The sequence below is a fragment of the Canis aureus genome, chromosome 15 (genome assembly GCF_053574225.1).
Source record: "Canis aureus isolate CA01 chromosome 15, VMU_Caureus_v.1.0, whole genome shotgun sequence".
NCBI lineage: Eukaryota > Metazoa > Chordata > Mammalia > Carnivora > Canidae > Canis > Canis aureus.
The window spans coordinates 43,273,431-43,283,406 of record NC_135625.1 but is presented as its reverse complement, the minus strand read 5'-3'; the positions used below and the strand labels follow the sequence as shown (position 1 = coordinate 43,283,406).

The following is a 9,976-nucleotide window of genomic DNA, read 5'->3' as shown; positions in this document are numbered from 1 at the left end:
TTTCCAGGCTATGAGTTCAAGCCCTGTGTTGGGTGTAGAGATTACTTAAGTAAATAAAACTCAAAAGAAAAACTAAAAAGAATGAACTCCCAGACCAGTCCATGCTCGTATGTTACTTAAATAAAGCTGCTTGCTGCTTCTCTTCGACTACTTGCTTAGCTAGCGATGCAACTCTTATTCCTGGCTGCAGCCTGACAGGTATTATCACTGCCACTCCAGATCCAAGAATAAATCTGAGGATGCTTACTGTTGGATATATGCCAGCAGTTTCCTGCAGAGGAGAAAAGGTGGTTGCAGTTGGCTCTACCTCTTGAAAGGCTGTGAGAACTGCTCAGAGGTTCTTAGAAAAAAAGTACATAGTTCCAGCTCACAAAAGAGACTCTCTAAAGGCCAGAAGCTTGATTTAGAGGGGAACAAAACCCAAACACCACTGAAATGCTCAAGCACCCAGAGCAGTTAGATAAATGCAGATCACAGAAACTGAAGTCAGATTTCTCTCAACCTTACACTGCTCACATACAAGTTCCCCCGTGCAAGTGGTGGTTTGTTTTTTTTTTAAACAGAAGCACACCTCAGCCATTTGAGACAAACACCGCTCCAGGATGGCAATGGCAGGAGTCCCATCTAGTTAGTGCATCTCTGGCAGGAATTCAGTGGGTTTTACCCCCTCCCCTTTCCCTTTGCCTTTCTTCAGAGAGCCGGGTGAATGAAATGAATTCAAACAGCAAGGCCCCCTGGATGGAATCGCCAAGTCACAGGCCCCAGCATTCCTCTGGGTGAAGTCCTGGCAACTATAGATGAGATGAAGACAATTGCTCACAAGAGGTCGCAGACCGAGCTACAGGGCAGAGTCCCAGCAAATGGAGCCCTTTGAATTACACTCAAATACATTCAAAGAACAACAACATATCCTTTTCTGGCATGAGTTAGGAAATTTAGGATAAAATGTCTGGAAATTAAATACTTTATTAAATTAATTGGGGAAATTAAATAGTTCCTTATCCCCAGCTTGTTAATAAAGCATATAGACACTAACAGGTCTGAAGGACAAGAAAGATTCTCGGGTAGCTATGCAATACATTTTAGTGGTAGACTGAGAGGAACTCTGACAATGGAAACTGCTGTCCTAGACCTTACATCTGGTTATCAAAAAGTGTCATAAATGTTTGGTTCCACGTTTAACTTCAAAAGTCAAAAACTCACATAATTTCCACTATTTGCAATCTTGGGGGATCGTTTAAGAGTTTCAAATTCAATTCCCCCTTTTAAAATTCTAACAATTAAAAAATTAATCCCATTGCTAACACTGAGTCACCACCTACTGGCCACAGAGGCAAGTACAAGTATTGTAAAATTCACCTGGTCAAACCACAGAACAGCCAGACCACAGGTAAAGACATGTTAATAACTAAGATAGCATGGAGTATTGATAAACACCAAACACTGTAGTTCATAATGAAAAAAGTCCTAAAGTCTTTTCATGGCCGAGGGATTTACCAAATGATGTCGGTACAAATGATGAAATAACCACCACTGACCATACTTTACAAAGACGGTCCATGACTTATCTTCCAAGAAATCTTTACTACAGTTAAGATTTCTAGGACCTTGAAGCCCTGTTTCACACCTGAACTGACCAACCCAAGATCAAGAGTGGGGAAAGCACTAGAACAGCCACTGGGAAGCTTTAATGGCTTCATTTTTTCCACACTGGGGGAAAATGACTCATCTTCACCTTTGTTCTTACCACCTTAAAAAGACATTAATACCAACATCCCCTATTTCCAGAGGTAACAAGAATCACATTATACACATGGCTTCAGGTCTACTGGTTGAAAAGACAGAAGCAGTAAGATCATCCTGAATTGTTTTATTTCTTACTGCTTCTACCTAGCACTACTGCTAGTCCTGGTAACAAAACACTTAGGACATAGAGGACTGGTAAAACTCAGCTTTATTACGATTTAAACACAGGAGATACTTCCACACATTAACCACATATGGAATTGAACAGCTGAACCAGGACACCCTGCACTACTTATGCTAACACGTGGCTGAGTGGTCATGGTGATGCTCCACTGGGCTCCAGAGGTCTGCTACACAGGTGATATATTACTTCACATGCTAAGGCTCATAGGTCCTCTACCCTAGATACTTGATTTTTCGTCAAATTCTTCCCTTGAAATTAGGATGAGCTGTCTGAGAGGTAATAGAACAGCTGGATTTATAACCTAAAAATATCCAGGGACCAAGACTGGTTGTTTCCTATCACCTAGGAAACCTTAAATCCTTCAGAGCCCACAGGAGAAGTAATTCCAAGTATTCTGGATTCCTAGGCAGAGCTGTTTCCCCTACTATGTCAGGTGTGTATATAGGACATAGTAATTCAGAACAAATTCTGGAGTGATGGGAGTATGAAACACACCTGTTTGTATACAACACAATTTATCCCAGAGGAAAACCATAAAGCAGCATTACTCTGCAGCAAAAACAAGTCCAGGAAGTAGGGAGATAAGACTAGCAAAACAAAATTGCTTAAGTATTTGGAAACAGGGCTTTAGGGAAAAATTACAGGGTTTGGAGAGTACAGGTCTTCATTTTTCTCCATGCATGAATCAGAGCATAATACCACTCCTTAAGCTATAACAATAATTTTAAAAACCTGTCTTTTATATAAATATTTAAATGGTAATAGGCATATTGAACTAGAATAAAAATTACCCATTGGGAAAGTCTGAGGTACCCCCTCAGCTACCATGTTTCTGTGTAACTGGGTTACACAGGATCAACATGTCCCATCACCTTTAATATCAGTTTTATTCAAAGGTTCAGGGTTGTTGTTTTTTTGCTTCGAAACAAAGATGGATTGGTAGATCTATGTTATTAATAGATCTATTATAGAGTCAAGCACAGGAGACTCCAAGGAAATAACTTTACTGAGCAGCTTCCAGGATTAACCACGCCCCTCTTTACATTTTACTCATAAAGTAAGCTTTCTCTTTACTCAGAGTGACTGATGGAAAGCATTAGAGAGCAAGGCTTAGACTCCAGCACTTGTCTGGCTCTGAGAAGTATAAGGAGTCGCTGGGCTACAGCTGTGATGCACTTCATGAAGAATGAATTGGCCATCTACACTCCAACACTGTGACACAAAATCTGGCTGTCCTACGATTATGGGACTGGTTTTTCTGAAACTGTCCTTGGGTAACAGGAAAAAGGCTGAATTCTGTAATGTAAAGTGGGTAAATTGTTTTGGGTTAGGGAAAGGGGCATTTCAGGCAACCTCCAACAGGAAGAGGGAAGATCACCTTCTCACTGGAGATGACAGACCAAGTGCCAACAGCCAACAGTAGTTAGTATCTGAACACTGATCGGATATCGTCACAGTCTTCAAGGGAAAATCTGACTCTACTGGGGTTTTCTGTGTCATTACTGGACTCAAATTTAAGAAGTTTCCAGTTCACTTCTAGAAATACTAATGATTTTACATATATCAAAGTAAAGGGATCAGAAAGAAACCAACTCCACTCTTTTCCTTCCAATCCTCCATGTGAGGCCTGATTGCCTTTCCTGCCCCTTTTACTTGAGCCTGTGTCCTCAAACTTCTTCAACACTGTTTCCTTTCTTCTCCCTCATATATCAGATCCTTGACTGGCCTTTCCTTGACTAGCATTCATTTTCTTCCAAGCTTTCTTTCCTTCTTTCTCATCTTTCTAATATTTCTTTCTACCTTAGAAAACAAAACGTCGTTCGTTGGCTTTAGATAATTAAAGCCAAGCAAGTAACAAAGGCCAGTCTTTTTCTATGGTGACCAGGTTAAAAACTGTTAAATATGGCATCAAGTGTCTCTGCCCTCCGCCACACATTTCTTCTCTCAGGACGGAGTTGGTGCTGTGTTCCAGTTCTGGCTGGTTCTCCCTGGCGACCCTTCTCTCCCTTGATTAGCTCCACACACTGAAAGCTAAGGAAAAAAGGGAGTGGGTGGGTCCAGAAGGGGGTACTGACCTAGGAGACAGGATGATATTTTTTACTTTTAGACAAGTAAGAAAGGGAAAAGGGTCCGTGACTGTTCTTTTTGCAAAACTCCCTTCAGGTTCGAACTTGGAACTTTCCAGCTTTTGTCATGTATTTTATGCCCTTAAAGGGTTTGTACTTTTCTCCATACATATCCAGACGATTCACCTTGAGTCCTGGAAGGAAGGAACACATAAGCATTGTTCAAAAGAAGCATGTGGGACATCTGGTTAAATTTGTTTTAATTCAGAGGGATTGGTGGGAAAGAGAGAGTAACAATGACCCAGAAAAGCAATAGTAATTGTCCCCGATTTATTTCACTTTTCTGAAGCTCACAGATTTTTTGCTCTTGGTCCATACACTAATAAAAACTGCTCCAACAAAAAGGTATCCTATTGGAAGACTTGGAAGACCTTTTTATAAGGTGGCAAGGGCAGAAAAGTCACATGGGGACTGAAATAAGGATAAAAGAAAAATAAGACTCCTCTATGTTTTTCTCAAGTTATTAGATGGAATACATGATTTAACAATAATGAAATTAATGAATAATGATATAAAATATAACTTAATGAATGAATTAATAAATGAATGCTGCCTAAGCATTCTCAATACTAAGCAAAATACATTTTATACTATATAGGGCTTTAAAATTTGTGAAGTGTTTAAAGATGAGAGTTTATAATTTATTTTTATTTTTATTTTTTTTAAGAGTTTATAATTTAAATGAATGCTAACCACTTAGACAAGTTCTGCTGGTAAAGAAAAATAGGAGCCTCATATGAAGCTGAAGTCATCTCCTACCTACTTCACACAATTGCTCTAAAGATTAAATAATAAAATAGATGCAATGAGCTTAAAACAGTCCCTGGTGCATAGTAACTGCCCCGTAGGCAGTTAACTATCATCACCATCATCCTGAGACAGGTGCAGACTGCAGCAGGCTGACGTGGGTTCCACATAGTAATAAAAGCAAATATGAAAGTCCTTCTGAATCTGGGAGAAAGGAGGGGAAACTATTCTTCTCAGTCACTAGCTGAGAACGCAGAAGGCTTCCCATCCTGAAAACCCTGGGAACTCCAAAGTGACAAGCCCGGGATGACTACACACCTGCTCATCAACACTCTGTCTACACACATTGTTTCCTTCTTTTTTTTTTTTTTTTTTTAAAGATTTTATTTATTTATTCATGAGAGGTAGAGAGAGAGAGAGGCAGAGACATAGGCAGAGGGAGAAGCAGGCTCCATGCAGGGAGCCCAATGTGGTGGGTCTCCAGGATCATGCTCTGGGCCAAAGGCAGGCACCAAACCGCTGAGCCACCCAGGGATCCCCACTGTTTCCTTCTTAACTGTGTCTTAGATATGTGCAGTCAGATCACTTTGGCCACCTTCAAAGTAAGGATGATGAACATTCCCCACAAATGCTAGAGGAGATTTTACTCAAGGTTACCTATCAGGTAATGAAACCAAACTCCATAAATAGGGAGGCAGTACAAGAGTTTCCGAGATCTGTGTCCTACTTATGTTCCCATGAACATAAGGTTGTAAGTCACTCACCGGAAATGGCCAGCTGCTGTATCTTAAAGTGCAGGTTAATTGTGGGGTTCTCATCAGGTTTGGAAGCTCCAGCCTGAAGACTCATGGTCCCCTTCAAACTTGGCAGCTTTTGGGGATTTATTTTTCCTACATCCCATGACAGCATCTTCAAAGAAAAACAAAGCAGTCACAGTGGAACCCTTCATCTGAGGTGGCTGAGTTCTAACCTCAGGGCATCTGTTCATAGTATTACCAGCTGCCTCTAAAGTGGTTTTCTTTTCTTTCTTTTTTTTTTTTTTAAAGATTTTTATTTATTTATTCATGAGAGACACAGAGAGAGCCAGAGACATAGGCAGAAGGAGAAGCAGGTTCCATTCAAGGAGACCCATATGGGACTCGATCCCAGAACCCCAGGATCACTCCCTGAGCCAAAGGCAAACGCTCAACCGCTGAGCCATCCAGGCATCCCTAAAATGGTTTTCAATAGAGAAAACTATTTGTCACCACAAATTATCTCAAGGAGAAAACGATGTCCCTTTGATTAAGCTCTTTTCAATAAGGTGTAAAGTCTACATGGAGAGCTCCCGCAGAAATAATTCTATTTAACATCGGCAATTCAAAACTTCCTGTGTGTTCTCCTCCTACCTTGGTAACTGGGTCAAATGTGTGTGTCCCCTGAGATGGTGTGAGGCTCATATTTAGGACTCCTTTGGGCATCTGGCTGGTGACGATCACTCCCTCTATGGTCTTTCCCATAGTCTGCTTCGGTCCTACTGTTATTTCAAAGCGTCCAAGTGAGCTACTGTCCCGGAAACTGATGTTATGTTTAACGTACACTGGAATTGCCACCAGGCTGGAGTAGAGAGACAGAAACACCATTTCATTACTACACTGGAAAAATGGCAACATTTCTCCTTTTATAATAAGCATCCCCCCGCCCCCGCCACTGACAGCTTTTCCTTCCTTACCTAATTTATTCCTTATGTTAAAAAATAAGCACAGGAAAAAACACCAGTAATCTTTCATTTTTTTTATAAAACTAAGATGCTGTCTAGTAAGTCAACTAACTTCTAATGACTCTGAATAATATTAACAAAAATCAAAGGTATACTAAGCCTACTACGAGAAAGGCATTAGAGATAAAAATTAGGAGTCGTTGTATTTCTGTGTTTTACTTTATGACATGTGACCAGTAATTATTTGTACTTGAGAGAGTACTATTCACACCACATGGGACTGCTTTTACTTGACTTCCTCTGATCCTCACAAAAACCCTGGGAGGTAGGGTAGGTTGTGAGACAGAACAAGAAACAGAAAAATCACAGAGTAATACCAAAGCAGTAATAGTTCTTTTTTTTTTTTTTTTTTCAGTAATAGTTCTTAACATGTAATAAACACTCTCATGTACCAGTGCTATGCTAAATATTTTATCTCCATTATCTTGTTTAATCCTCCCAATAAGTATGAAGTATGTACTGCTACTGTCCTGATTTTATACATAAATAATGATGTCCTTACACTTCACTAAGATGAAGCAATTTGCCCAAGGTCATAGATCATAAGTACTGAAGATGGGGTTCAAATGTGGGCAGTCTGAGCCCAGAGCCTTTGTTCTCAAACACACAGATATTGTCCTAAATTATTTATTACAAATCACACAGGAAAATATTGGTGGCTTGGAGCTATCATGGCTCTCTCCAGTCTGTATACCTTCTATTACACACCTTCTACCAAGGGCTTCTAAAGTCCCTGCACAAAGTATTAAAGAGAATGTTCAAGACCAAAGATGACTGGACTGCCTTTTAGAGTTTTTCATAGCATCAGAGCATAGTTTAATGCTCTTTTGAGTCAGGAGGATAGAATACAGGTATACTCAGGTTCCAATCTGAGAAAAAAAGTGTTCTTGTTTAGACATATACCAACAACAAAAACAGCAGCAAACTTAATGAGTATCAACTTTGTGTTAAGCACTATTTAGATTGTTTAATCTTCAAATAAGGTCCATTTTTTTGTTTTCCACTTACAGATAAGAAAACAGACACAGAAAGGTTAAACAACTCACCTGAGGTTACCCAATTAGTAAGTACAGAAGCTGGAATTTGAACCCAGGTAACTAGAGCCTGAGTCCTTAATCACTACGGATACTGTTTCCACATATACACATAGACACAGATTCTATTCTTAATTATAAGGGCCGCTTACTTCTGTGCACTGACATGGTAAGAGAGCAGGCGGAAGTTTCCATCAGGAGGGATGAAGGAGAGGATACGCTCAGATTCCCAGCGCTTGAAACGAACACAAGGATGGAAGCTGACATCATCCAACAGCCGAGGATTCTGTACTCATCAGGCAAGGAGAAGCAGGAAGTAGGAATTAAACACCCACATTTCTTTTGGGAAAGTCATTCAGATGCTTTTTTTTTTTTTATAATAAATTTATTTTTTATTGGTGTTCAATTTGCCAACATACAGAATAACACCCAGTGCTCATCCCGTCAAGTGCCCCCCTCAGTGCCCGTCACCCATTCACCCCCACCCCCTGCCCTCCTCCCCTTCCACCACCCCTAGTTCGTTTCCCAGAGTTAGGAGTCTTTACGTTCTATCTCCCTTTCTGATATTTCCCAAACATTTCTTCTCCCTTCCCTTATATTCCCTTTCACTATTATTTATATTCCCCAAATGAATGAGAACATATAATGTTTGTCCTTCTCCGATTGACTTACTCCACTCAGCATAATACCCTCCAGTTCCATCCACGTTGAAGCAAATGGTGGGTATTTGTTGTTTCTAATGGCTGAGTAATATTCCATTGTATACATAAACCACATCTTCTTTATCCATTCTCAGATGCTGTTTTTATTCAAACACACACACACACACAAATTCTGTAGCTACTTAGAAAATTCAAGACTGATACAAGCTTTGTGGCTGTCCTTAATTCTTTTTCTTTTTTCTTTTAAAAGGCTCCATGCCCAGCGTGGAGCCCAAAGCGGGACTGGAACTAACTACTCTTGAGATCAAGACCTGAGCTGAGATAAAGAGCTGGATGCTTAACTGAGTGAGCCATCCAGGCGTCCCTGTCCTTAATTATTTCTTACTGTTCCATTCCATTCTCACCACTGTCTATCCAGAAGCAGTTAATCTGCCATCCCGAGATTTGAACCTGTGGTTCAGGATTTTACCATGAAGGAAAGTGTAAGGTCTGGCATTCCAGTCAGCTTGACACAGGCATCAATGACCCCCTGGATCTCGGCAGTAATTGTGGAACCTGAGAGAGGAGCAAGACCAAAAGAAGGTAAGAGGTTATTCAACACATCTCTGTGCTCCACATCTCTGTGCTCCATGAACAACTTATTTGCTCCCTACTACCTTCTTTGACTTTCTTTTCCTTCTCAACTTTTCTCAGCTTTTGTCTTCCCCCTCCCACCTTCCCTCCCTTTTTTTCTTTCCTCTGTCCATCTACGCAATTCGTCTACCCCATGCCTTTGTCCATCTTTCCAAACATTTATCAACTGTATGTCAAGGATGAGATGCTATGATGAAGCAATGGGGATAAAAGATTAATAAGAGAGTTATTACCCTAAAAGTTTTCTATCTAGTACCGGAATCAAACAGGATTATCATCATAACCAGTGGTTCAGAAAACTTCAGAGTAGAAACTGCTCTCCCTAATGTGACCGATGAGCTTTGCCAATGATCGAATGGACACTTTTGGTCTTTATCTGACAGGAGCTCTCAGTGGCTTGTCATTATTGACCACTCCTTCCTTTCTCTTAACCTCACCCTGTTTTGTTTTTCTAGCTCCTCTTCCTCAGTGCTTTCTGCAGGTTTCTGTTTCTTTGCATGGCTTTTAAATGCTGTACCTTTTCACAATTCTGAACTTCTCTTTTATTTCACTCAACAGGGTCTGTTTTTTTTAAGTTTACTTAAATTCAATTAATTAACATATAGTGTATTATTGGTTTCAGAGGCAGAAGTCAGTGACTCATTCGTCTTGTATAACACCCAGTGCTCATTACATCACGTGCTCTTCTTAACACTCAACACTCAACACCTAATTACCCCATCTCCTCACCACTCCCCTCCAGTGACCCTCAATTTGTTTCCTATGATTAAGAGTCTCTTAGGTTTGTCTCTCTCTCTGATTTCATCTTGTTTTATTTTTCCTTCCCTTCCCCTATGATCCTGTTTTGTTTCTTAAATTCCACATATGACTGAGATCATATGATAATTGTCTTTTTCTGACAGACTTATTTTGCTTTGCATGATAGCTTCTAGTTCCACCCACATCATTGCAAATGGAAGGATTTCATTTTTTTTGATGGCTGAGTAGTATTCCATTGTATATATACACCACATCTTCTTTATCCATTCATCTGTCAATGGACATCTGCACTCTTTCCATAGTTTGGCTATTGTGGACATTGCTGT

At 40.2% G+C, this 9,976-nt stretch overlaps 1 protein-coding gene across 4 annotated transcripts in view; it reads right to left on the bottom strand.

Moving 5' to 3' along the window:
- The window catches only part of AP3M2 (adaptor related protein complex 3 subunit mu 2), a 41,546-nt gene that overhangs the window by 12,046 nt on the left and 19,524 nt on the right, over positions 1–9,976 (bottom strand). For 3 of the 4 annotated variants that reach the window (XM_077849352.1, XM_077849351.1, XM_077849350.1), the window contains 4 exons: positions 8,728–8,813; positions 7,749–7,882; positions 6,192–6,399; positions 5,568–5,712 (listed from right to left, as the gene is read on the bottom strand). In XM_077849352.1, the coding sequence (XP_077705478.1) occupies positions 5,568–5,712; positions 6,192–6,399; positions 7,749–7,882; positions 8,728–8,813 (573 nt within the window). Of the gene's footprint in view, positions 1–1,936; positions 4,191–5,567; positions 5,713–6,191; positions 6,400–7,748; positions 7,883–8,727; positions 8,814–9,976 lie in introns of those variants that run through there. The other variant, XM_077849349.1, reaches the window with a different exon arrangement.